The sequence below is a fragment of the Dysidea avara genome, chromosome 3 (assembly GCF_963678975.1).
Source record: "Dysidea avara chromosome 3, odDysAvar1.4, whole genome shotgun sequence".
Lineage (NCBI taxonomy): Eukaryota > Metazoa > Porifera > Demospongiae > Dictyoceratida > Dysideidae > Dysidea > Dysidea avara.
Genome location: NC_089274.1, coordinates 23,527,407 through 23,555,389, shown reverse-complemented (window position 1 = coordinate 23,555,389; position 27,983 = coordinate 23,527,407). Strand labels below are relative to the sequence as shown.

Sequence of the window (27,983 nt, the reverse complement as noted above, 5' to 3'; positions counted from 1 at the left end):
ACTCTGCAAACCTATACTCTATAATATACTGTTATTTTATAAACTAGTTGATCAGATTTTCGTTTATATTTCTTATTAACATCCTGTAGTGGTATTTCACTATTATCACAAGTGGGTTGGTCCCCCCAGATTTTGAAAGTGTTTCAATTTGAGAGAAATATTTTTAACGTAAACATCATACATGTAAACATTCTGCCTATTGTTCTTTTGCTCTTGTTCATGTGCATGGTTTCTGTTGCTTGTCTTACAACTATCAACTTCAAAAATTTAGATCAGTGTGAAGTGAGTGGATAGCAAAGAAAGGAGACACAAGACATCAGTTTAATAAAAGTTTTTTTTGCATTAAATATCCAACTGCAAACCTTGGACCCAAATGAAACAAATCAATTGTTTTGTATATGGTTGATGGCGATTTAGCCATGGTGGTTTAGTAGACATTGAGTGATTGAGATATGTCTGAAGTTATATCGTTAGCTTTAAATGAAATCTTACTACATCTTCATCTTCTGTATAATGTGGTGTGTCCTTGCACTATGCCACACAATTATAAATGAATTTGAAATTATTTGGCAGCATTTAATGTTACATGAATTATCCATAGGCTTTTGTTTACTTACCTGCGCAATGCAGAAGTACCAAGCCAGTGGATAATCTCATCTAAGGCTGTAGTCAATATTGTTTAGTAAGATTACTATTGTACACTACAAGTTAACTTATGTACTATAGCTATCCGAATACGGAATACCAATACTGTACTAAAAATGAAATTAAATGTGTGTTGCAACTCTACAAACTAAAAATTGAGAGAAAACTAATTGTGTCATACAATAGCCAAATCATGCAATAACACTAACAAACGTGTGTATTGTGCATACATGTAGTAATGATTGTCTAGCAAGTAAATACTTGATAGAGGTATAACGGTATCCAGAAAACACACACACAAACTGCTATGTGATTAGATTATCAGCTCTTAGAAGAGTTACAGTGGCTGACAGTTATAAGGACGTATTTTCATTTCTATCCACCTGGGATTGTACCATCTGCCAGCAAGGTAGAGGAAGCCAAATTGAGATGGACCAAATTTGAGGTTCGGATTAATATGCCAGCATTTGTTATACCACCATCCTCCATTTCCTCTGAGTTTGCCATATTGTGTTGCACAGCAGCCAGAATAGCGGTCATTGTCCTTATCGTAAGTTGTGAATTTTTGCTGTTGGCCTCCAGTTTTGAAGGGATCAGTAGGAGTTATTCCAAGAAAATGTTGCACCCTTAATGGATACATGCTTTTATAGTGTCCAACAACCATTGATCTGTAGTGCATATAGGACTTGGTTCTGTTCTGAAATTCAAAGTCAATTCTGAGCTCCCAAGAGCCCCATCGTCCTGAAGTTGTCAGACAGTTAATGGCCTTAAGGCCATACCAGAATTCGCCGTTCAGGTCTCCAAATCCTTTTACATAATCAGCCCATGGTCGGTCAAAGTTTACTGAGCCATCTTTCCTCCTCTGAATGACTATCCATCCTCCGTCTGCTGTTTGGCTGTCACAGTAGACATCAGCAATGTTCCATTTTCCTCCACACCAACACTTCATTGCATGAACACCAGAAGGTGCATCACAGAAATAGAAAGCTCTAACATCACAGCAGGTTTTTATTGTAGCACTTTCCAAAGTGCAATTTTGTCGAAAGTTGTGCCGTGCAACTTGTATTTCCTTAAGTTGGTTATCACAGTAATCAGATGCCATCACAGCGGCAAATAGTGACATGAGAATGACATACAATGTCATCATTGTGGACTGTAGGAATACAACATTATAGTGGCTAAAAGTGTAGTAAATCAATATAATTTGTGATTATTGTTTACCAAATTAAAACTGTCCAAGTTTTTCACATGACACAGCAAGCATACTGTCTCTTATAGAAGTGCATTAGCTATACATACACAATACTTTATTTCCAACTACACAAGACATTGTTTGTTAGACAAGTATAGCTAATTCTGTTTAGAACATGACAGTATGTTATTATAACAATACATAGTTTACCTCTACTAGTTGATCCAGCAAATATCACTCTTCAAATATACACACTATATAATGTAGTTTATAAACTGGCTGATTGTTGTATATACACGTACATTATACACTTTTAAACATTCAATTTTATTGACATCCTGTAGTGGTATTTCACTATTATCACAAGTGGGTTGGCCCCCTCACATACTGAAAGTGTTTCAATTTGAGAGAACTATTTTAATTCACTAACTACATAACTTCTATCCTTATATATTCAACAAGTAAAGGTTTGTATCATTATTAAAACTGTATAATGAGTACTATGGCTAACAATGACCAGTCATAACCAACCAGGACATGCTTTTAACCCATTGAAGAAAATGGAGAAACGATTTGACAGACTCATGATCATGTCATATTTCGTTAAATGATATAGAACCTACCACACAAACCTTATAATAAAAGGAAGATGAAAAGATCCACAGCACCCAACTTGGTATACATACATGCTGTAGCTATATATAGCTAGTAGTATGTAGCTATTCAGCCTAGGTCAATAAAATTATGATGCTGAGCCATGTCCCCGGCTGACTTAACCTTGCACCACTGCAAAGACTTATTGCAGAGTCATACACAATAATATTCATTAAATGACAATATTATAGTTATGAAGCAAATGTAGTCAGTAGCAAAGGGCAATTGGAAACAGTGGAAATGGAAAACAGAAATGGTCAAATTGTCATCTAAATGTACCCAGAGTAAAACCCTTGTTTAGTGGTCACTTCTTAAAGATCACCTTACAAAGACCACCTCCATACAAAGACCACATTACAATTATATCTCGAAATGGCTAAGACATACTTAAATGACCAGACCACTTAATGGTCACCTTTTATAAAGACTACCCTCTTTACAAAGACCACTCCTTCACATTGTTATAATATCTACATTCCAAACATCTATTTCATGACTTTATCAAAACAGCTAGGTTAGCTAAAAATGCTAGGCTCTTAAAGGTCATCATCTCCTTATGAGACATTATTTTCACTTGCATGGACTATTAAATTTTTTTTATGACACATTCTGGTACAAACTAAGCAAAACAGATAGCCAGATGAAGTGTGGACCAAAGTATGGGAGATGACATAGACCCCTTTCTGTAAGTCATGAAATACATGTTTGGAGCGTATCAATACTACCATTTACCAAGGTGGTCTTTGTAAAGAAGTGTTTCTTATAAAAGGTGACCATGAAGTAGTATGACCATTAAGTATGCCTTAGCTATCTTTAGAACCTAATTACATGTGGCCTTTGTACAGAGGTGGTCTTTGCAAAGGTGAAGAGGTGACCTCTAAGTGAGGGTTTTACGCTAGGATTCACATTTTGATAAAGCTATGAAATAGATGCTTGGAACTTATGCTATTATTACAATGTGAAGAGATAGTCTTTGTAAAGGAGGTGGTCTTTGTAAAGAGAGTGGTCTTTATAAAAGGTGACCATGAGGTGGTCTTATTTATAGGGTCATTAAGTATGCCTTAGCCATCTTTGAGATGTAATTACAATGTAGTCTTTGTATGGAGGTGGTCTTTGTAAGAAGGTGGTCTTTAAGAAGTGGCCACGAAACAAGATTTTTACTCTGGGTACATTTATATGATGATTTGACCATTTCCACTTTCCGTTTCCACTGTTTCCAATTGCCCCATCAGGAATGTGCTATTTGCAATAAACACTAAGTCTCCTTTTGTCAAAGGCAATAATTTAACCATGTATGGTAGTTATTGATAGTATAGCTTCACAGGATATAAGAATAATCCTGATACTGGCCGAATTACAGAAATTTATAACTGCTAATGTACAAAGTAGAAACAGTGGCATACAACCAACGAAACAAGTTTTTCTATACTATATAGTAGGAATTTCTGCTAATGTAAGACTTAGCAATCGTGCTCATTCAAGTATTCAACTAAACCAACATTTTATTTCAGGTGTTAGCTAAGAGCCAAGAAATTGAATGTTTTGTAAATGCCAACAGAATTTATGATATGTATATATGCAGAATTTTTTAGCTCAATACTGAACTATTTTTTCTGGCAAAAAAATTACTGAGTAGCTACCATATTTTTATCTACCATACTTAGCAATAATAACTTGGAAGATATGCATTGATTGCACATTTGAACTTGATTCTCAACTAAAATATAATTGTCTGCATTGCTATATAGAACCCATTTAAGGAAATTATAGTTGCTAGTATACTTTAATTTTTTCCAATATAATAAGTGTTTGCAGATATGTACGCTTATGTAGTTGACAGTACCTATGTAATACACTCACCTTGTATGTAGTTTTAAGTCTCCTGTGTTAGTGACAAAAAAATCAGCTCCACTTTAATGGTTTAATGTTAAAAACTTGTTTATGACAGACTAATAGTATGATTTCTGTATATACAAACTACCACAATGTGATGTGTAGAAGAAGCCATTAGCTATCGCCCATGCACTGTGAACTACTCGCATCTATGGCTTTACATGAGATGTATAACGTACTAACAAATTCATGCAAATAACACCATGGCCAGAGTTAGAAATATAGAACCATGCAGATGAAGTGATAAGATGTTTCATCTCCATAAGTGTTTGTCACCATAAGTACAAGAAGTTAAAACTTGTTATTTAGCAACTATACAAGGATGTGAAAATGAGTACATTGAGGAGTGTAGTAAGGGTAATGAGGTAGATGTTGATGTGTTAGGTGTATGAGGTGAAGTGACATTTGTGTAAATTTGTGAGGCTAAGTATATCTAAGGAGTCTAACATAATATTAACACTATTTGGAATTGTTTCAGTATTTGAAAAGTGCTCATGATGTATATAGTCTCATTATCAAATGTTAACTCGCACTGTGTGATCTTAACAAGCCATTTAGTTCTAACAAAAAAGACACTGTTACATGGAAACCTTGTAAATTGTCAAAAATGACGATGAAAGTTATAGTTCTTGGTGGCTAAGTATGAAGCCATAAAGGTGTACTTTCTATTCCCAAACTTGTGATGGAGCCAAATTGCACGTGTGACACCTTTACTGTCATCACTGATCATCTGAAAGGTTATTTGTCTACAGAAAAATCTACTTGTCTTTTTAGCTGTTTTCTCAGGGCTCAGCTCAGCTTGCACATACTATACAGTACACAAGATGAAATTGAAAGTCAAGCCATGCATAAAATAGTTACCAGTAGCTATTCATCAAGAAGCAACTGTTTTGCTACAAGAATACATGTAGCGTATAGCAAATGATGATTGGTATAGTATGTGAGGTACGCATGCCACTATTTGCTATATACATCTGTTGTGCAGAATTACTGAGTCAAAACCAAAACTATGCAAGGATAAATAGTTTGTACTTCATATATGCATAGATAAGAAACTTTACTGGTTATGAAATCAACTAATATCTCATATAGCAAATTATCTTTATGCTTACCCAATTTTGATTAAACCACCCATGCACATGATTAATTACTAGGTGCCTATAAGTGTCTCAATAAATAGACTTTCCAAATAGTGAACACTCAACTTGCAACACATGATGCTGTTTTGAAAAAATGGAGTGAAACTTGGAGCGAATCAGGAACATGTACAAAGAAAGAAAATGGAATGATGATTCACCATCACCCTATGAAGCAGCTATTGTACATGGATATGCTCTGTGGATGAAGATGCTATAGACTGATGGGAGATGGTCTTCTCAAGCAAATGATTAATGCCGAGCATTCAACAAGTCACATGATTCCAGAGCAGGCTCAGAAGCTTGTATGTAATTGTGTTCTTATTATAGTTAACTACACTTTGTAGCTATGGTAGCATATAGGTGGATGATGAGCTGTGGTAAACAGCAGCATACACTCACGTAGATAAGTCATGCATTTTCAAACAGTTCCTAAAATGAATGTACATGTACAAGCCTCATCTTTGATGGAGGGCTTAATGTCTGCTGCATGGATACTGACTACTGGTATATATCCTCAAGGTTGACTCAAGTTCCAAGTTGAGAGGTCTGCTGAAAGAAAACCATCATCATAAATGAGGAAACATGTAAATACATTACAATATTGATGAGACCTTGGTCTTGTGCGACCACAACCAGACTCTATAAAGAGATCTGTGTGGGCACAGCAAGGTTAAACAAACAAAAAAAACCCTAGACTATGCACAAAAACAGAAAATTTGTTACATTATTACCTAAACTACTCTGTACACTCACTGCAATTCCTGGACAAGAAAATTTTCTGTGAGCAGGATGTGCACGTCTTAGCTGTATCATGAAAAGTCTGTCGAATAGGAAGACTTGGTGGTGGCTGAAGGCTGAATGAAGTCATCAAAACTCTTGAAATGCTAAATACAACTGGACTGATAGTGTCCTAGCACACCAAGTTTTGTAATACTGAGTTATCAATCCTCAAACGATCAAATTCTGCAAGTACTCTGTCTTATTTTGCTTCCTAGATCTATAGCTGCTTCAATGTGATGTTCAGAGTCCAGGGGACAAGTCAGTTCCAATAAAGCTACAGAAGATGCTTCAGAATTGTAAACAACAATATCTGGTTTGTAAGAAGTGATCAACAGGTTTGATGGTATAGTTACTTGAGGACCTTTACTAGCTCGCAATCCTGGTAGGTCAGCATGCATACACATGGATACATGAATAACTGACAAATATGTCCACAAGTCTAGAGGCAAGAAGATAAAGAACCTGGTCATGTCGGTATGTATAGAACTGTTGAGTTAATGCCACAGGGCAACCACCTAAGATGTGGGCAGTGGTATATACAGGGCCGCCCACAGGGGGGGGGGGGGGGGCAACTGGGGCATTTTGCCCCGGGCCCCAGCCTGAAAGGGGCCCCAGGAGGCCCCATGAAGGGCCCCCTGAATACCTGTTTAAAAGATCGATATACTCTAATAGAGCAGTCAGATCTAAATACTCTAATAGAGCAGTCACAGTATTCTTCAGAGGAGCAGTGTAGCAAGCTTATAGATAAGGAGATATGGTTGGTGATGGGTAGTTATTGTCATTGCCAGCAGGTTGTGACCTTTTTTTTTTTTTTTTTTTGGTCTTCACCTTACAACTTGGGTCAAGGGCCCCACTTTAACTCTTTGCCCTGGGCCCCTTACTTTCTCTGGGCGGCCCTGGGTATATAGGCCTGGAAGAGTCACATAAAGTACATCGCACATCAGACTGAATGCACCATTGTCTTAAGTTAACTTCAGTTGGTAATGTGTCAGAAGTTGCGTGCAGGAGAAATGAGAGCTGTCCAGGGTGGAATCCTGCCACCAGTCTGTTCCAGGTCTTACATGAATTTTCTAATTTAGCGGAGTCACTGAACTTGGATTGGACTGTTAGCGTCTTTAAATGAGCTTCACAATTAGACTTAACATTGTTAGACAATAATTGCTTTGCTTTGATGTACAATGATCGAGCAGTTGGGAGGGAAGAAATTTGTTCACAAGCAGTTATTAATAGGGAGTAATCAGCATTCTGTATTTGCAAAGGAATACTTCCAAGCTGTAACTGTAGACCTAGCTCTTGAAGTTGAGAATCAGCAGAAGCACGGCTAACACAGGTAAACTTAACTTGGCTTCTCTAGAAATATGTGAAATACTGAAACATCAAATACTGGGATAATACAGTAAAACTCGAGTTGCACTATGTGGCAGATTTAACCATTTCTTAAGATATCGAGTGGCAGTTGATTCTAGTTGTGTAATTGTGGAGTTGGGAACTGCACCTACACAGAGGTTAAAACGTAGCAAGGAGATGATGTAATTTCTGTATATCCAAAGTTTATATTCTCCACAAATCTGGAGAGAGTCAGTATCAGACAATAAACTAGTAAGGCGAGTTTTCATCTGTGTACCTGCAGCCCTTTTAGTAGCACTTAATGACACATTAATAAGCTTACCCAAAAATGTGGTCTCGCCTTCTACAATGGATCTATTGGATAAAAAAATACCCTGAGAAATTATCTTAGTACCATCAAACGGATAAGAAACACATTTAGCTGGCTTGAAAGATAGATCCAAATCAGAAGCCTTTTTATCAAGTATTTGTAACACTGAGGTGTGGGCATCAACATCAGTTGAGATTAAAGTTACATCATCGGCATACCCTTTCAATGAATGTTTCTGAGATTTTGCAAACTTAGGGGATTGCTTCCAGTTGGTCTTATATGATGATGTACTAGATGAGATCATAGATATTATATGTGCGTAGCATATAATATCTATGATGAGATTAATGGATGATCGCAGTCTGAAATGTACTAGCTACATGGGTGAATTGCCACCACATCTGTGTCTTAGCTAGGAATGATTGCATCTCAGCGTAAACTGTTAGTTTTGATAGTGGCTGAATTGTTTGCTACACAGTGATGAAATAGTGACGTCATGATATTATGTATCCGGTTGTTATGTCATTAAGGAAACTCGTGATCATTTCACAGCAAATTTTGTATTATCGCTCAGTACTCATTAACGCTAGTTATTAATTCTTGAGTTGTCGTGCTATGGTGAATTTCAAGTCCTTGTTGGGTAAGTCATTGCATTGTTCCAGTCATTGTTCACCTTGTAACGGTGTTTAGCGCAAGCCACTGACCCCTCACAAAAAGAACCAGACCTGGGCGCCACGTTTGACTTCGTGGAGGAGATACAAAGGGCGAAGAAAAGCGGGTGAGTTATGTACCAGTAATAAATCATACAATGTCGTTGAAGTATAAAGAGAAAAACTAAGGAGTTTTATGATTCTTATTAATGCACCTCTCAGGGTTAAGGATGCGGTGGCGGCTATTAGACGTAGTTTGCTCACGGGAGAGGCTACAGTACAGTACCACACTATTGAGGTATACTTGTTTAGTTTAATAATTACTACATTGTTATTTAGAATGTGTAAGAGGCTAGTTGTTATTGTATTTGTTATGTCTGTAGGTACTTAACGCTTGTATGAAGAATTGTGGAGAAGACTTTTATGTTGAAGTGTTCTCTAAGTCATTCATGGAAGCAATGAAGACAGTTATTAAAGTAAGCAATGGCTTTGGTAATGTAATTATAAGAGTGATTCATTAAATGCAATTCCTATGCTGCGCTTTCTTTCAATCATGCTACTAAAAGTCTTAAGAGTTTAAATTGTTCCCTGTAGTTTTGTTTGTTGCCACCACCAAGTGGAACCTTTCTGTAATGGGAACCAACATATTTTAGTTACAATAAAGGCTTCCCTCTTGCAAAGGTAAAATCTCTTTGCAATGTTTTTTTTTTTCCAATGTAAGCGTCTTTGTTGCTGTAGTTGTGCATTAATGTTGGATGATTAGTAAAAATAAAGTTAATATTTACTAACTCTTGGTATATTAAATTAGGAGAGTGGAAACGACAAGCTAATCAATAGAGCTCTGGAGTTGTTGAGTGAATGGAATGCTGGCCTGACTGCATCAAAGGGTCATGGCGTAGTGAAAGAGACATGTGCTGAGTTACAACGAGATGGTAAGAGTTACTCCCGTGTTCTAGTCAATAGTAGATCAATTTGACCAACAGAAATGACCTTGTAATAGTGAGGGCATTGTTCAAATTTGTACCTCACCACTACATGGAGATGTTTTCATTTTGTCATTAATTACATAATGGTAACTAAGCACTTCATATAGCACAGGTTTATGATAAGAGATTTTATGTAACTGTGTTTGTAAGGTAATAAATCGATTGCTTTATTGTAGTAGATTTTTTTGTTAATTAGAAGTGTTGAGTACTTGTACTTTTGTAGGAATTTTTTTTCCTGAAGTTCAAGTTGCAAAGTCCTCATTTGTTGAAAAAATTGAAAAGGTAGTCATCATAAAAGCACGTTTTTTGCACTTATTTAGGTCTTTTGTTTGTAGGCTCCTGAATGGGTGAAAGGAGAGCGATGCTTCTACTGCCGTGATGAGTTCTCAATGATGTCATTCACAAAAGGAAGGGTTAGTTTGTTTGTCGCTAATGTTGTTAACCACCATCTTTGTTGTTTACCTGTTTACAGCATCACTGCCGCAACTGTGGGAAGTCTGTGTGTGGTGGTTGCTCAGGTAATACCATTCCTCTTCCTCATTACAACATGCAGAATCCAGTACGTGTCTGTGATGTGTGTTATCGCAAGGTCAAGTCTGGAGCCCCCATAGTCAAGTATGTATTACAGGATGTATGTATTTTAATCAGTGTCTGTAATGTGTGTGTGTGTGAACGCGTGCAATGTTGGTGTGTAGATAGATGTTCAAGGATTTGTATTGCTTTATTAATCTTTAATTGCCTTATTTAGAAAACATTTTCAGTGTAGGTTTTTGTTATCCTGAGTCTCCTGGATATTATGCAAATGATGTTTAGTGATTGTTTTCAACCAAGTCGTAAATGCTGTATTGAACTTTGAAGGATGCGCATGTAACTGTGCGTATATGGTACACATGTGCCAGTATAATTGTATACATGACTACTTGTGTGATGGCCAGACAGAAACAAGATACAGGGAATGCATGTGTACACATTACATCAGAACTGTTTACACTAAAATTGTACACACCTTGATAATCAGAACACTGATGGTCCCCTCAATCAGTATACCTCACTGAAAAGTACGGGCGTGGTTCCAAGCCTTCAGGGGAATATAGTATTTCTACTGTGGCTCACACATTTTGTTGATATCTACTAGCATAGCATACATGTTACTACAACAGGGATAATGCTGATGTTATTAATGATGATGATGGGGTATTACCAGAGGAGTATCTTCGCAGTAGTCTGGCCAAGGAGTCCCAGGTACACAACACTACACTTCACGATAAAACTGCCTTGTAGTAGACACTGATTCCCTTAATATTTGTCTGATTTATAGACCATGTGCAATCTAGGGTGTGGTCCTTTATAAACTCGTGTGCTCACAATAAGATGCCATTTTTGAGGACAAAATATGTATGCGCTGTGTACTTTTACCTAGAAACTTTATCATATTAATACCCTATCTTCCAGTATGATTCTTTCGCATAAGCATTTAAAAAAAATTTCCTTGCAAACACAACATACTTATGCTGTGGTGAGTTAAGGGGATCCAAAGCCATAACGAGACATGTACAGCACCCAAGATCACACATGGTCTATAGATGACTTCAGTTGTTAAATTATATGGAAGTAATCTTTTTATTACCACATTTTTTTCTCCAAGTTTTTTATACCTTAGTTGTCCTGTTCTATAATTTACAAATGATTTCTCTAGTTGAGTATTTACAGCAATCAAGAGTATGGACTGTACTTGTGTGTTATATTGATTTACAATATATTTGTATTTTCAAATACACAAACACTTGGTGGTCCATTGAATTAATTTCACTTTAGTTCCTTTGTGTCATTGTGTCATACTACTGCATGTATGGCACTTAAACTTTATTTCCATATGCAGAAGCCATCTAGTACTCGTGAAGCAGAGTTACAGGAGCAAGAAGAGCTTGATATGGCAATGGCCATGAGCCTCAGTGACCAGCCTCACCCTCCATCTTCTTCCTCCTCCTCTCAGCCAAGGAAGACACAATCCTCTTCAACCACCTCTGCTCCAATAATGCAGGCCACTGATGACCTGCCAATGTACAGGGATATACCATCAGCACCTTCCTATGATCCTCTCCCTGAACCAGAGTATACTAACCCTCAAGTGAGTCTGTGTTAATGTGAGCCAATGTCTCTATCCATGTAATGGGATACGTGCTGGGGGTTAGTGATTATATATAAGCACTGGTGCTATCTGTAATTTCAACCAGCACAGCAATGCTCTGGAACTAGTGTACCACTATCTGGGTCTGTTTAGATTGGTCAATTCTTGTTCTAAACCCAATTAGCAAACATTGTTTATAGAAAAGTACTTAGGGGATTTTGAGCACTTGGAAAATATAGGGCCAGCTAATGCATATATAAAATTGTATATCATATTGATATTTGGAAATTTAGTTGAATGCTTACTTGGATCGTGGACGATGGGAGCAACAGAAACAACAACAACAACAAAAACGATCACATCAACAACAACAGCAGAAAGATATTGGTCCCAGTGTGACAGTAGTTCCCAACAGTGAGCCGTCTTTCTCTTCAGGGAGTCCATTGGCAGTTGCCATGAAGAAAACCATCGAGACATTCTTACAGAGGATGCAGAAAGTCAACGCTACTGGGAAGAGTATTGCAGCTGATGCCTCTGTACAGGTGAGTTGGTATAGTCATGAAATTACCTTTTTTATTCTTGTGCCTGTGGTATAGACGATGTTTGAGTCACTAACTGTTATGCACCCTCAACTATTGGCACAGCTAGAAGCATTGCAGGAGCAGAAAAGTGAGTTCAATTGCAATTGGATGTGGGTATTTAAGTGAAGTATACCAGAAGGTAGACATTTTTTAAATGCACATACAGCCTGCTATACAGTAAAAGCGTTTATAGATCTGTTACACAAAGGAGTGTTGATTTGTAAAATACATTCTTGTGAGTTTAACTCTCACAACTTTGGACTTACACTGCAGTGAAACACCTCTATTCCAAAGACCTTGAGGCCATGTTGTATTGTGAGGTGTCTGGGGGTCTAAATGTGTATACACTAATACAAAAGTGATCACATCCTGATTATACATTTATGGGTGTCCCACTTATGTACCTATCATGTTACTCATTGCAGGTTCTGAGGAGGGAGTGTTAAGGAAGGTTGATGAAGTGAAGCAAGCTAGGGTATCACTAAATGCTATGAGGAGACAGCACTTGGAGAGGGTACGCCAGCAAGAAGAAGAGCAATCACTACTAGCCAGGATGCAAATGGAGCAGAAGCTGGCACTTCTGAGACAGCAAAAGAATGAGCAGTTGACATTCCAAAAGGAACTGGAGAACAAGCGCCGGGAAGAGATCGAGGAACAAGAGTCAAAGCGGTTACAGGCACTGCAAGAACAGCTAGAGATGGAGCGGAGCAGGTTAAAGATGCAAGAGCAACAGTTGTTTCAACAACAGTTTGGATCTTACGTTGTCCCGGGCATGCAGCAGATGACAATGACTGATTATCCTTCATCATTACCATCAGGTCCACCAGAGCCCATATCTAAAGGAACTATCATGCCTGACATGTACTCAGGGATGTCCAACCCAACTGTTGGCTATACAACTTTACCAGGAGGTGGTTACTCTTATCAGAATCCATCATTAACCGGAACAGCACCATCGTTAAATGTACAGCCACCTTCACTGAATGTACCACCACCAGGTATTAATGTTCAACCTTCTAGTTTACCACCCCCAAATATGAGTCAACATCTTTCTGGGATGAGTGTTAATCCACAGCCATCAGGTCTACCATTATATGCTAATCCACAACACGGTGGAGTAGCTCCTGATGTTACTAATCCGTTGTTGAGTACGAGTGTCCCTGCTTACCAACAGCCGTCGGCTCTGCCAACTGCAGCATATGGTACCCATTTGCCTTCGCTGCACCAGGCTCCATCTTCTACTGGCTACATGCAGGGTATTCCTCCAGCTGATGTACAGTATAACCAGCCCAACCCATCCCTGCAACATGCTCCACCCATGCCACAACAAGCCCCACCTATACTGCAACAAGCTCCACCCCCTTATAATGCAGCTCCACCCAATATGTATGGCATGCCACCTCCAATACAACCAGTACAAGAAGCTGAACTAATTAGTTTTGACTAATACCAAGAGTATATAATAGGGAGTTCCCCGATATATACTCTTGCTAATACTAAGAGATACAGTATATATATTGTATTTTTGAATGCTAACTTGTACACACAAATAATCATGTAAATTTATGTGTAAGAAAATTCAAAAACTAGCGAACTAACAAATAGCAAAAGTAGCAGCACTAGTGATGTTGGGGGTGTACAGTTTTCAAGGTGTGTTCAGTTTAGTGTACAGTGTTACAGAGGGTGACTTAGTGATAGTGCCTGTGGCATTGTAAGCCACTCCAGTTGAAGTGAAGCCAACACAGGTGGGGTTGATGTCACAAAGATATCGCAACTGATTCACATCCTTTGTCCATGTTTTGTAGCCAGCTCCAAACAAGTAAATGTATTCTCCATTCATTTCACTGTCCTGTGTCTCTTTATATGTGATCTGGGAGCCTTGTACTGAGATGTATTTGAGATAAATATCATAGACTATAGCCATTAGTTGACCCTTTGGTTTAGTCGGGTACTTTGTACGCTCCATGCCCCATTCTTGCTCCAAAGTATACCTCTGATTCTCATATGTGTCAAAATACAGGTGACTGCCATTGTCAAGACAAGCTAACATTAGTCCACTGAACAGTTTCCATCTTCTCATGTAGTAGTCTCCAACTAGCCCCGCCCACTGCTTGCTAGCATAGTCCTCAATGTTCTCATGGTAGCCCCACATAGTGATCTGATTACGAGCATTAAACTCATACAAATCTTGTACTTCTTTTGATTCCTTTTGCACTGAATTACGAGCACCTTCTATCCACTTGCCAAGAAGGAAGTTAGTATTTGAGGCTAATAACTTATCTAGGTCACTAATCATTTCTAACATGGCATTAGTAATGGACATAAACTCTTTGGTGGAATTTTCATTTCTAAGTTGCCATTTCTGATAGGACAGTCCAAACATTACTTGTACATCAGCAAAAAGATTGGTGATAGCCTGTCTGGTGATGTCTACAATGTCATACTGGTAGGGACCAACTTCAATTAAGTTTTTATCATTGTGACCAGTCAACAATTGTTCAAGAGCCTTCACCATGATTGTGGCATTTGGAAAACTTTCCCAGTTAGTAGTAGTACCCATTGAAATAGCTGGGGCTCTCTCCACACGAGACTTGTAATCCCAAGAAAAGTCATGTACATAACAACACTGGTATAGCAGACTCCATGCTGATCCCAAGTTGGCCCTTATCACAGGATCACTAACATTGCCATATCTCCTCCTAGCATATAACTGCAGCCACTTCTCAACATCAACTGTTTCATTTCTCCAAGACATCTCCATCTGTAGGGAAATATGTAAGGATTGAAGAAGTCACAACAAGCCCTTACCATTAAGTCATACACAACTGGGTTTTGCTCAATGGCCTCAGGAGTCAAGCCAATTCCAACAAAAGTGCTCCCCTTCTTAGTAGCTGCAGTGATTGGGCCACTGCCAATAACATCCAGGTTACCATAGATACCCCTCATCCCACCAAAATTGTGGAGCAAACAATAAATGTACGGCTTGCCAAAGAATGACTCAGTTCTTTCCCAAATAGGTCTTGCTTCAGCACTGAGGTCAAGGATGATCATTTTGTCATCAGAAACACCTGATAGGAATGCTTTGATAGCATCATTGGTCCAGAATCCAGCTAAGTTAAGAAAATAGTGAAAATGTAAATAACTGGATACACTCAACACAGTGAACAAACAAAACAATGTGTCCGCAGTACAATCGTCAAACAATAATAACTGGGCATGTATTTTTTGTTATTTATGGCACTATCAAATACATGGTGGGTTTGAGGCAAGCTGGGGTCAATAGGTACAACATGAAGATAGGCCAACATTCTTAAATTTTTGTTTTTTTTTATGTGTAGGTTTCTCCTTAGTACACACAGTAGTAGTAGCACAAGCTCCCACCTATAGGATTCTCATTCACAGTTTGTTTTCAAAGTAATTCACCTTTAGTGATTGCTGTTAGTGGACAGTTGAAATCTGCAGCTTGTACATCTGGACACCCAGCAACCAGATGCCCAGTTGCATAACCGGCAATGCAGTTATGGAACCAGACTAATTATACGTCCATGTTGTGATAACTTACTCTCCTGGAACAACCATCCCTGCATCACAAAGATTCCTTCCTTATCTACAGCAGCCATTGCATCATATATAGCTTTGTTGGTAGCAGCTAGAAATGACTTGTCTTTTGAAGATGGCTGCATCTCATTGTAAGTATCAGAGTTGAATAAATGGTCAGTACCATACTCAGCTATTAGTATTTCATAATATTTCTTCCCCAGTTCCATGAACAATGGATCAGTTGGTTCCAATAAAACATCTCCAGAGTAGGTAGCATTAAACCGGCCCCAGTTTGAGTTTTTGATAAACGTACTGTTAGGATATTGCAGTCTAATGGCATCAGGTACATGTCCAGCAAAACCAGGCAGTACATTCATCATTCCAAATTCTCTTGTCTTGTTCAAGATTTGTAGTTGTAAGTCTCTTTGTGCGTCAATCCAGGCATCGTTCAGTGGTCCACCCCAGCCCTTCAAGTTACCCATCCTCTGCCAGGCCAAGAATGCAGGACCTGAAAAGTAAGCATCAATCTCTGATTCATTCAGCCCCAGTGACATGTAAAATTTCTTCCAAACATATTCTTGTCCTGTGAAAGAGAGAGGCATGTTTATACCATTCAGTGCCATCCAGTCAATTTCTCTTGTCCACCTGTCAATATCCCACCACACCATAGAATAGGACACTGTGCACACGTTCATGTAGTATCGAAACTTTGCCATCACTTGTCTGACTTTAGGAAATCCAGTTGGGAGTGGCTCGGGTAGCTGTAATTGATCACCTGATCCATCGTCTCCCCAACTGACTGAGCAATAACAATAATACTTGAGGTAGTAGTTTAAAGCAGAAGCTAACGCAACACCATTGTTACCACGTAGTACGGGAACTGGGTTTCCATCTTGCATAGTGGAGTCTACTTCAAAGACATCCTTTAAAGTTCCAGGCTCTGGGTCAATAACCTCGTATTGAAATCGCTTGACAAATTTCTCACCAAGTACACGGGAGACCAGGCCTTGAATGGCGCTAATGGAGTCGCCGTTGCAACAAACTAGCAACGTCGAAAGGAAGCAAACCGCAACAAGGATACGCATTTTCAGCTAAGCACACTGCTATTTATTTGTAAGAAATAAATTTAACACGTGAAAAAAAAGTGCGAATGTAGAGGCGCGAAAACTAGAAGTTTTAGCAATTAATAAAAGTATCAATTCTCTCTCAGTCTGTCAAGGTCTGTAGAGCGGCATTGCAATACGACCTCCAGCTTTCTGGGTTAACTGTCAATCTTGTTCCCATTGAAATTGGTTGTTTAGGCCACTTTTTGTCAGAAACAATTGCTCAAATGGCTAATGCTTGTGAAGTGCCAAAGAAAACCGTCAGATCCTTGTTTGAGCAGGCAGCTCGCATTGCTATGTCCTGTTCTTACAGAATTTTTAATTCTAGAGCCTCCCCGGGCTGGGATCTTTTAGACCACCTTAGGTAATCTTTAAGTATTACATGTATGTAGATATAGATTTTTTTTTTTTTTGGTGTATTGTAATTTAATTTACTTTTAGTTAATGTAAGTCTTGCCAGCTAGGGCTCCTGTACTGATCCATCAGCACATGGTACCCCTGTGTCTAGGCCCCTGTATGCTTGTAATGTATATTTTGTCTTAATCATTAAGACGTTTATTTTCTCTCCTAGCAAAATATTGTGTAGAAAGCATGAAACTTTGCACATAGTACCTACATACCATGAAGTGTATTTTGAGATAGTGGAGCCATCGCAGATTTTACCTTTGGTGTCCTCTACAGTTCAGTCATTTTATGCTCAAAATAGTGGCCTTTGTCTATATATCACCCATACAACACTCAATTTTGTTCAAAGTAGGTGCCAAATTGAAGATTTTTATCCAAGAAACAAGTTGATACTTGTTGCATGTACATCAGCTTGTTCTATACAAAGTTATGGTAGCTATATTTTTACCAGCATGCAGCAAATTCATATAAATTCAACCGCCCACACAATTAACCCTTCACCTACATTCTTTGTTTGCCATTCAATTAAAAAAATTTTTTTTTTAGATAATCATGAGCATGCACTGCTGGTAACATATAGCTACAGCCAAAAAGTGGAAATATCCAGGGGTGGGGCATAGGGGTTATGTACACTCCTTTGAGTTTTGTGACAAAGGCAGCCCTCTTGAAAACTTGTTAGAAAGATCGATATACTCTAATAGAACAGTCAGGTATATACTCTAATAGAGCAGTCATATACACACTAACAAAACATGCCTGTAAATATCCATATGCTAAGGAACTTCATTAGTGGAATTTTCCACACATTCTAACATTAAAATCAAAACTGAGCATGACGTTATACTGGTGTGCAGTGTATAAAGATATAGAACTCCAGTAATTTATCACTTGGGAATGCAAAATGGATCCATGCTATGCATATTTGTAGTTATAATGATTTGATTGTGATTTGTATCAGTGGTTTCATGGTTCCTATACTAGTGGGATACCTATCACTTACAGATGCCTATACGTATGCATCTCTGTGTTATGCTGCAGCCGTCTGTTTCCACTAGGTAGCTTTATCTAGCACTAGCTTCATCCCAGGGGCACTTATATGCATTATAATTAATGTACTTTTTCACATAGAATATAGCAATTTGTTGAGTTTTGAAATATTGAAAGTCTCTCAGCGGCTGGGGGCTGTGCCCCGAGACCCCTGCTTCTGGTAACTCAATACTGACATTGGAACCTTCACAAATCCTGGCTATGCCCCTGTGCTACTATCAGTCACATTTGCTGAAAAAACCTTTCATAGATTACACACATGGCATCTGAAGGTACATGCCATGCACTTAGGATATTTTAGACTCTCTCAGGTGCATTCTCAGGTATCTGAGAAGACCTCTCAAGTACCTGAGGATGACTCACCTGAGAATGACAAGAAGTAATCTCATGTTTGTATTCTCAGGTACAGTAGCTACTCGGCTATTGTACCTGGCAAAATACGCGTTTCATGTGTTTCATTGTTGTTGATGTATTCACTGAGATTTTGATTTAGAATGTCAGGAGTTTATCAAATGAAGTGCTGCTAGTATTACGGAAACCCCCATTGTAGTTAAAGCTGTTGGTAGAACATATTATGATTTATGAGCTTTGTTCAACTACCTCCAGAGAAGAGGGTACATGCCCCCATTCCCCACCCCTGGGTAGCTAAAAAATATAAAAATTAAATAGCAAACAAAGAATGTAGATGAAGGGTGTAAATACATGGGCGATTGAGGTTAAAAAAATACCATAACTTTGTGATAGAATAGACTATGAACTTGCAACAAGTATCAACTTGTTTCTTGGATAAACATCTTCAATTTGGCATTCTATTATATAGTGCTAGCTGGTAGTTAGCTACCGCTACTAAACCTGGAATTGTGGCTGGAAAAAGCTGTTCACTCTATAGACTACATCTTTCAAAATGGCAGAGATCACAATTGCAGTAGTGTTACAGTGATTGCATGGGCAGTCTTGCTCAGGATTCAAAATAATTTTAATATTGTGGGCGGGCTTATGTGACTCTTGATAACAGTACATAATTCAGTTGTCAGTCCTCCTATACTATCCCTAGCTACCAATCTTTTTAAATTACTTTCTAGCTACCCCATAGTAGATCTGCATGATTTGGTCTTGGTTCCTGATGATTCCACTTGTTTTATATACTTGAATGAACAACATAATTATTATGTAGGTTGTAAGAGTTCGAAAGGAAGATCAACATTCTGGATTAACTGCAGAGATTGGATGTTATAGTCACTTTATGTCAGAACGTGCACTTGCTCAATTGGCTAATGCCTTTCACTTAACAAAGAAAGCTGCTGGCAAGATCACTATTCAAGAAGCTTCCCACATCACTGTCTCCTGTTCATTAGGCCTTTTAAGTCCATGCAGAGCTTCCCTGGGATTTGTTGGATCTACTAAACTGAACCATATAGCTATATATGTGTTTTTGTGTTGTATACTTGAAATTATGCCATGCTAGGGCTCCTGTGCTGGCTACATTGTGCTTGGTACCCCCTGAGTCTTAGCCCTTGTATCTATCAATAAGATGCTTTTCATCATTACAACAGATCTGTCTACCACACATTGCTTTACAGGGTTGTGGCGCTGTTGTACCACTGCAACTCTAAAAGGCTTATAAATGCAATTTGGTGCATTTATAAACCTTTTTTATTATCAATTTCCCTTTGGGCATTGAAGATTCAAACAGAAGGCCAGGCCTGTGTGAAGTGTTTCTTGCTGCTATACTAATAATCATATATACTTGCTGCTACTGCTGCTGCTGCTGCTGCTGAAGCTATACATGTATGTATATGTATTGCATACTTTACAATACCATCTACATACCTACTGCATGCATGCAGGGATCCCTAGCAGATCGCAAACATTCATTGCAGAAGATAGAGGGGGTTTTGGAAGTCTCCTCTGAAATTTGAACTTGTAGACTTCCATTGCAGCAGAAACATAGCTAGCTCTATCCTTAGAGAAAAGACAGTATTTACATTCAGGTTCCTCAGTGTAGGTGCATGAAGGAAAAAAAAAAAAACTTAATTTTAGCCACACTGAAGAAGAAATATAGTCTAATAGAGCATTCAAATGTATAGTGTATTCAAAACTAGTCTAATAGAACAGTCAATAGAGTTTCATATCAGAATTCCAAGCATAAAATGTGAGACTACAAGGAATTATATTCAGAACCCTTAACCCTTCAAATTTAGTAGCTAGATTTTAAAGTTCCCATCTTCAATTGGAAACTGTGGTAGGTCTCTGCTAATAATATATTTCATGATTACACATAAAACTGATTAACACTATTACCACTATAAAGCTATAATGCTATAAAGGAAACCATTGAAATTGGTTTATATCATCCATGCACAGAATCATAAGTTCGGTGAATCTGAATCTTGATTGCATATGCTATATATACTCAGCTATAGAGAAATCATTCGTAAATTCTGGGATCTTGGTAGAAGTAAGAACACTGCAAATAAATTTTGATGTCTTGTATATCTTCAATAACATAATTAAATACAGATTTTCAGGACACATGATGAGATCTTTAGTACATGTAATTTCTTCCTATTGGAAGAGTTCCTCAATATTGTAATAGCTTTGCAGTATAAATAATATAAATCTCTGTGACTCACTACCAAATCTAAAAACTACCTTTGAAAAAATCTGAAAAGGTTTACTGTTTTGATTTATATATCATTGTATACATGTGCTTTGTGTATGTGTGATGTGTAGTAGTGCATTACTTGCATGGATGTTACAAATCTACAATAAGACCTTAAACTATATGGGATGCATGTTTGCATGTAATTCATGATACGGGCTATCAAGGAATCCCATGTAGTTCTGTTTGCTTGCTTGATTTGATTTGATTTATATATTTAACCTTCAGGCAATCAGTTACAGCCGTTCTTCCTTGCCCAGAGGAATACATAACATACACAACACCAAAACAATACAAAAACAACCATCAAATAGCTAGTTATAATACAATTACAAAACAAAAACAAAAAGACTACACATACATAAATTAATAAAGTGAGTCTTCAGTGCTTGCTTGCATAATAGCACTGAAAACTCTTTTCTAACAGCTAGGGAACTTTGGAGCCAGAATTTAATAACTGAATATTCATGAATGATATACTGAGTTAGCTACACTGCAGGAACAATGGCTATACGTATAGGGTAGAATATAATTCTGTAAATAGTCAGTTCATCATTGGTCTGTAATATGTGCAGAGGCTATTAAAGAGGACCACATCTTTCACTGCTGAGGGTAAGCATTGCTAGATCACTTACATCCACTTATGTATGGATGTAACACAGCTAGTATAGTAACCTCATAGGATGGAACATAATTATCCATTAGAGCCCTTTCCTGCATATATATGAGCTCAGTTGTAGCTTGGCGTTTATAATAGTAGTAGTATAGTATAACACTGCAGAGTGTGCAGTGCATGTGTAAGAAACTTGTTGACCCAAATCCAGTAAATGTGTATCATATGCAGCTGCTATATGTGGCTAGAGACAGGTAAATGTCCACTGCTATACATGTGTTGGGCAGGGGCGGATCCAGAGTTTGGAAAGAGGGGGGGCACCTTTCTGAAAAACAATGAAGACCAAAAAAAAACTTGCTGAAAACCAGTTGAAGACCAAAAAAAAAAAAAAAAAAAAGGTTACGGCAATAATAGCTAGTTATCCTTACCAACTATATCACGTCTGTTGTGTAAAATAAAATCCTATTTTTAACTTCATAGGTAAGCTACACTGCCTCATGAACATTGTGACTGCTTTATTAGAGTAATTGACTGCTCTATTAGAGTATCTCGATCTTGTATGTAATTTCTTGAAGGGGGGGGGGGGGGGGGGGGGGGGCATTTGCCCCAAATGCCCCATCCTGGATCCGCCATTGTTGGGTGCATGCAGCTTGCATAAAACACGCTGATGCAATTGTCAAGTTGACTAGTTTATGGCAACGTCATGTAGGTGAGTTTATATCACTAGTTCAGTATAAGCTATACATTTTGTCACTTTTTGGTCAATGGAATTAGCAGTACAGTGTTGGGCAAGTTACTTTGTAAAAGTAACTAGTTACATATTACATATTACTTGCAACAGAGCTATTTAGTTACAGTTACATATTACCCATAAAATAAAGTAACTGTAATAATATTACATATTATATTACTTTGTGTCCACAGCCTTAAGCTGTCACGTGTGAAACTACCACCTTATCACGTGACATGATTGCGTTGTTGGACAATGTGTAAACCTTGGTTATAAGCAAGAAGCTAGTGAATAAGCTTCATTCAGTAGGCCTCGTTACTTCGTTATGGTTAGGCGTTACTCAGAGGATTACTAACTAGATTAGTAACTTCGTTACTTTTAATAATAATATTACGTCATATTAGACTCGTTACAGTAATTATATTACTTAGGTAATGCGTTACGTTTGTAAGTAAAGTATCTTGCGTTATATTACCTGTTTTCATAGCGTATATTTCGTTATATTACTTTGTTACCACAAAAGTAATAATATTACGTAACGCGTTACATAAGTAGCGCGTTACTCCCAACACTGGGAATTAGTATGTATAGGTTAGTATGCATGCATGGCTCTGTTTGGATACAAGCAGTGACAGGCACCAAAAAAAGCAATAGCAGCATACAGTTGTCTGATTCCCAGTGCATCAGTGGCACATACCACTGACACCAGCATATTTGTATCTGTGTAATGGTGTTCTTCATGGTACTGCCAGAGAATGCAACCTGGCACTGTCTATATGGTTGAGTAGCATTAGGAGCTTATATAAGCTCCTGGTAGCATGCACATGCAATGAAGAACCGTCCCTCAAAAGTGTGACAGAATAACCAACAATTCTAAACCAATGCAAAATTCAAAGCAAAGGAATTAAGGAAGTTGCCCATGCTAAATACTTAGGTGTAACAATAAGTCAGTCTGAAAACTAATATAAAGCAAATTACCTACAAGGCAGGACCAACAGCTTTCTGCAATGTAACTTGCATAACTGACTGCATGCCCACCTGAAATTAAAAGTAATTGTTACAAAACAATGGTATTAGACTATATACAGCCATTATTTGGTCACCATGCACACACACACGCACACACATCAATATGATAGAAAGAAGTCAGAGACAAACAGCAAGATTTGTGATAAATAACTTTGGCTCCTCTTATACCAGTGTTACACAAATGATAAACCTTAACTGGCCAACCCTTAGAGAAGAACAGAAAGCTGTATGATGTTTATGTTGATTACTAATCATCTTGTTCACATTTCAGCACTGAAACTCTTACCTGACACCTAATGGTACCCTGACACAAGACGAGACACAAGAGGCCATGCAAGATGTTTGTAGCTACAACCACTGACAATTAAGAATTGATATTCCGGCCTTCTTTCCCTCCGCTAGCAAACTCTGGAATTCTCTACCCATGCAACACGTGATTGATTCTAAGGACATTGATCAATTTAAGTAAACTGAAGGACTAGCTGCATGGTCGCTCTAGCAACAATTAGCTAATAGCTAATTTGTCTGTGCATCATACTCTTTTCAGAGGTCTGTACAGTAATAAGAATTGATCCAATACAATGTACATGCTGCACCAGCTAATCTCTCAAATGCACCGTATATATACATTAGAGCAGAATATTACCAAGAGTTAATAATAAGAGTGGTATTACCCTAATAGAACATACAGCTAATTGCAGCCCACAATCAAAATATTTGAGCAAAATGAAGACGTATCGTGATCTCTGTAGCGAAATTAGTGAAGAGATGTTTGAAGGATATGATCAACAGCGCTCTTCTCGTGTGGGTAAAATAAAGAAATCTAGCTATGCCAGATCTCTAAGACATAATCAACTAATTAGCCGAGCGCCAGCAATCGGTAAATTTAGTAATCTTCGGCTGTCTGACTACTCGCTGTTTTGAATCTTGACACATTTTAGATAGAAAGAAGTTTGTTCAAGCAATTAATGACGGATATTATGATAAAGGTAAGTTAATTTGTTTATACCATATTTTTTTGCATGTGAAACGCTGTGAAATGTCGAAGTGTATACGTACTTAGAACTTGTGTATTGTCTATGATTTAACAATTATTGTATCTGTGTATGTAATGTTTTGGGGGCTACACTCTAGCCTGTGCAGCAGGCTTAGTCTTTTAGGCCAGGCAAAGTTGATTATCAGTTCATCCAATGTGAATGGTTTCAAAAAATTGTTTCTCATCCCCGCCTACATCAGTTTCACCTTAGTCTCGCATAGCCAGACCGCAATTTCCCAACACACACACAAAAGAAAAAAAAGCGGTCTGGCTATGCGAGACTAACTGACTAGTTTCATTTTTGATACTATATTTATCACATGCATGCATACTAGAAAATTAGCTATGTTAATAGTCTGGAACAAACTGACAAAGTTTCTATGCTATTTATAGAGACACAAGAACAATAATGTGGGCAAGAGCTACACCCACAAATAATTAGTGAGGCTGCAGGCTGAGGTAATTAATTGTGGGTACCCAAGCCCACATCATCCTAGGGGCTTTAAGTAGCATAGAAACCAATGTCAGCTTGTTCTAAGTACTTCGGAAATTTTCCCTGAGGGAAGCTGGCTGGTAAAAAAAAAGCAAAAGAAAATGGCAAGATTTACCCTTCAAGTTGATAGTGTTGGCACTACACCATGACATTAGTGCATTATAGTATGTACAAGTTGGGCTATATCCTGAAAGACAGCTAAAAATGAAAATTGGATTTTTTCTTAAGAAAATTTGCGACTCAACCAACCAGATGATTAGTGGTGACAGTATGAAATCTACTGTTTTTTGTGAAATTCTGAAGACACCATGGGTTTAGGTTCTTTGTGGCACTCTGGTAAAGGAAGGCATACATATTATTTTGTGAAACGGCAAAGTTATTGAGGAATACATATCATTTAAACATTACCAGCAATCTTCACCTCAGTCTGCTCTCAGAGGTGACTGACACAATTATTGCATCATCCTTGGCACAAAACAATTGCATTCCAAGTGTTCACAGAAAGTGTGCAACAGTGACCGAACAGTTTATTGTTCCCCCCACACAAACCATCCTAGCATGCAAGACTAGTGTGTATTGCAGGAACAAATCCATGTCTGTTACTGTCTGCAGGTTTATGTGGAACCATGCCCACTAGTCAACTATTGTATAAGTCATAGTCTAGTCTTGCGGCAGGCCAACTTCTTTTGTGATCCACGCCCACTTTTGGGAATATGATACTACTGTTTGTAGGCATATATGGAGCCGCGCTAATTTATTGGTACAATGTGTATGTGGTACTGACACAGTTTCAAAGCTGATGCTGTCCAGAAACTGAGCTAACAGTAAAGCTACTTCTCTGAACAAAGCAGGTAAAGAAAGTGACAAACTGTGGCTGTGAGTATCAAGACCTACTCCTTAATTTGATGGTGGGGCCACACCATGACCATACTTGTCCAGAAAAGTATGCTATCAGTGAAGCTGTTTTGTTTTGGCTTTGCCAATTTTCATTTGGTCAGTGTAGTAAAATCTGAAATTTGATGGATGTCTGATAATAATCAGGTTTGCCTGGCTTACTACCGCTTTAGTACTAGTTTTCTAATTTGTCTATTTAAGTAACCTTCTGTGTGTTTTTTTCTGGCAAGTTTTGAAATTTGTCGGTGATGGTGCTGATGTGAGACTAGCTGATGACAAAGGGAGGACACCTCTACACTTTGCTGTTACTTCTGGGAACAACAATATCGGTACACATGTATTATAATCCAATAGCTTGTGTTATTGTATGATCATAGTGAAGCTATTGGTTGCTAACGGAGCCAAAGTGAATGAAGTTGACTGTATTGGAAACACCCCATTGCACCTAGGTACGTAGTGTTTTATCATTCTATTAACTAAGTGTTACTCTAGTGCATCATTAAGCTTCACACATTCATAGAAGATTTTTATATGTAATTGTTGCAATAAATGTAATGCAAGTCCAGCACTGCCAAAACTATACTATAATGCTATGAGCAACATGACAGTGATAATTTTGCATGGGATTAGCCGTTTACCATCAAAAATACCCAGATGACAAGTTTTTGTTCAGATAATATAATAGCTGTTCATATGAACAACTATTGTACTGTTTACATAGTTAGTAACGTTTGAGAAGTGAACAGTTGAAACACCGCAGTAGAGTGTTGTGGTGTTGTAAATGTACTATTACATTGGTTGGAGTGTTGCAGTAGAGAAATATATAATCTAGACAAGCTGTTTTATGCATTTGTGAATGTGTCATAGAGGTGTTGACGAGGTCACCACTTCCATTGCAGACATGTATATATGTCAGGAGGCAAATTCTTTGCCTCTCACTAAGGTGTTTGTATTACCATAGTATTATGGTATGTATCAATGTCACAGGAAACTTGTAACCAGGATTTCCTCAGTAATCTGAGCTCACTCTGTAATGTTGTCATGATAGTATTCATCGTACTAGTGACTATTTTTTGAGATGCTGTATATACTGTATAGCCTAAATATCTCGAAGGGGGGAATTTTTTTGCTGATTTTGGGGGTTACCAGTGAAAATTTTATCCTTGAAACATTTAGACCTCCATATAGTCTAATACATTTTGGGAGTGTTTGCAATTCCACAAAAAATTTATTTTTAGCAACATTGCTCAACCTCGAAACATTTGCCCCTCGAAACATTTAGGCTATACGGTAGCCCAAACGTTTCAGAAGGAGTTATTTGTTGATCTCTAGTAACTTACATTTCATGTAAAAATTTTTATTACACAAATCTGACTCAAACATTCAAACAGTTTAAAACTCATGTGGTATTCCCATGAATTACCATTGTTCATATCTACTCTGTAGCTGTGTGCACTGGCCAAATTGGGATAGTTACAACTCTACTGGGAGCTGGTATGTGTTATTTGCTTGTAATAAATGTAGTCTAAAGATTGCTATACCCCAAGGTGCTGATGTAAATAGTGTGGATAGACGTGGCAAGACGCCACTTCACCTTGCCAACTCACGACTGAGAATGATACATGATGATAAAGCACTGAAGTCAGTTCCTGAGAGAGCAAAAAAGGAGATCAGTCAGGTACCGTCACATTGATGTAGCAAACAAACTGTAACTTTCATCTACAGGTTGTTGAAATGATGAGGGTGTATTTTGATCGTGCAAGATGTGAAAAGAGTACAACAGATGAGCTAGAATCGCTTGCTAGTCGATTGAGTATTTCAGAAAGTGTTGAGGAGGTTGTGTACAATATTTGAAAGTTTTAATGTACGTCTCCCCATACATGATAGGTGGATGAAGTGCAGAGTATGTTGGAAACTTTCACTTCACTGTCACTGCAGAAAACTACTTCAGCTGCAGGTAGCAGCAATAAAACTCTACCTCTAATGAGTAGAACAGGTCTGACTTGATTTTTCTAATATTTTCTTAAATCAATTAATTACATGCGCCACTATTTTTACAAATTATTTTCATGCGCCTCTGTTTTATTTATCATCCACAAATTAAAAAGGTGACGCGTTTAGCTGTA

The 27,983-nt window shown here is 37.9% G+C and overlaps 3 protein-coding genes and 1 long non-coding RNA gene across 4 annotated transcripts; 2 read left to right on the top strand and 2 right to left on the bottom strand.

The window, feature by feature from the left end:
- Positions 1 to 751: 751 nt before the first annotated feature.
- On the bottom strand, positions 752 to 2,235 carry LOC136251849 (uncharacterized). Its single transcript, XR_010699225.1, has 2 exons — positions 2,048 to 2,235; positions 752 to 1,798 (listed from the first exon to the last, which is right to left on the bottom strand). It is a non-coding gene; the product is annotated as an uncharacterized lncRNA (long non-coding RNA).
- Positions 2,236 to 8,460: 6,225 nt separating this feature from the next.
- On the top strand, positions 8,461 to 13,891 carry LOC136250337 (hepatocyte growth factor-regulated tyrosine kinase substrate-like). The gene is made up of 13 exons (XM_066042527.1): positions 8,461 to 8,600; positions 8,651 to 8,738; positions 8,833 to 8,908; positions 8,994 to 9,086; positions 9,419 to 9,542; positions 9,820 to 9,878; positions 9,932 to 10,009; positions 10,069 to 10,211; positions 10,757 to 10,838; positions 11,476 to 11,724; positions 12,018 to 12,266; positions 12,321 to 12,393; positions 12,731 to 13,891. Exons 1-13 carry the CDS (start codon positions 8,576 to 8,578, stop codon positions 13,750 to 13,752), a joined length of 2,361 nt encoding a protein of 786 aa, XP_065898599.1. The 5' UTR covers positions 8,461 to 8,575; the 3' UTR covers positions 13,753 to 13,891.
- Positions 13,810 to 16,960, bottom strand: LOC136250336 (alpha-N-acetylglucosaminidase-like). Its single transcript, XM_066042526.1, has 3 exons — positions 15,868 to 16,960; positions 15,114 to 15,415; positions 13,810 to 15,066 (listed from the first exon to the last, which is right to left on the bottom strand). Exons 1-3 carry the CDS (start codon positions 16,928 to 16,930, stop codon positions 13,951 to 13,953), a joined length of 2,481 nt encoding a protein of 826 aa, XP_065898598.1. The 5' UTR covers positions 16,931 to 16,960; the 3' UTR covers positions 13,810 to 13,950.
- A 7,182-nt stretch (positions 16,961 to 24,142) lies between these two features.
- Positions 24,143 to 27,969, top strand: LOC136250335 (ankyrin repeat domain-containing protein 54-like). Its single transcript, XM_066042525.1, has 8 exons — positions 24,143 to 24,314; positions 24,376 to 24,423; positions 26,088 to 26,186; positions 26,235 to 26,306; positions 27,304 to 27,351; positions 27,405 to 27,535; positions 27,583 to 27,693; positions 27,745 to 27,969. Exons 1-8 carry the CDS (start codon positions 24,161 to 24,163, stop codon positions 27,862 to 27,864), a joined length of 783 nt encoding a protein of 260 aa, XP_065898597.1. The 5' UTR covers positions 24,143 to 24,160; the 3' UTR covers positions 27,865 to 27,969.
- Positions 27,970 to 27,983: the final 14 nt, after the last annotated feature.

Excerpts from the sequence above, each read along its gene's own strand:
- LOC136250337 (XM_066042527.1), top strand. The coding sequence starts at position 8,576 with ATGGTGAATTTCAAGTCCTTGTTGG. Across the intron at positions 9,543-9,819 it reads TGCTGAGTTACAACGAGATG|GAATTTTTTTTCCTGAAGTT; the intron begins GTAAGAGTTACT and ends GTACTTTTGTAG. Across the intron at positions 10,839-11,475 it reads GTCTGGCCAAGGAGTCCCAG|AAGCCATCTAGTACTCGTGA; the intron begins GTACACAACACT and ends TTCCATATGCAG.
- LOC136250336 (XM_066042526.1), bottom strand. The coding sequence starts at position 16,930 with ATGCGTATCCTTGTTGCGGTTTGCTTCCTTTCGACGTTGCTAGTTTGT. Across the intron at positions 15,416-15,867 it reads GGGATGGTTGTTCCAGGAGA|CTGGATTCTGGACCAATGAT; the intron begins GTAAGTTATCAC and ends TTCTTAACTTAG. Across the intron at positions 15,067-15,113 it reads CAGTTGTGTATGACTTAATG|ATGGAGATGTCTTGGAGAAA; the intron begins GTAAGGGCTTGT and ends ATTTCCCTACAG.
- LOC136250335 (XM_066042525.1), top strand. The coding sequence starts at position 24,161 with ATGAAGACGTATCGTGATCTCTGTAGCGAAATTAGTGAAGAGATGTTT. Across the intron at positions 24,424-26,087 it reads TGACGGATATTATGATAAAG|TTTTGAAATTTGTCGGTGAT; the intron begins GTAAGTTAATTT and ends TTTTCTGGCAAG. Across the intron at positions 26,307-27,303 it reads AAACACCCCATTGCACCTAG|CTGTGTGCACTGGCCAAATT; the intron begins GTACGTAGTGTT and ends TCTACTCTGTAG.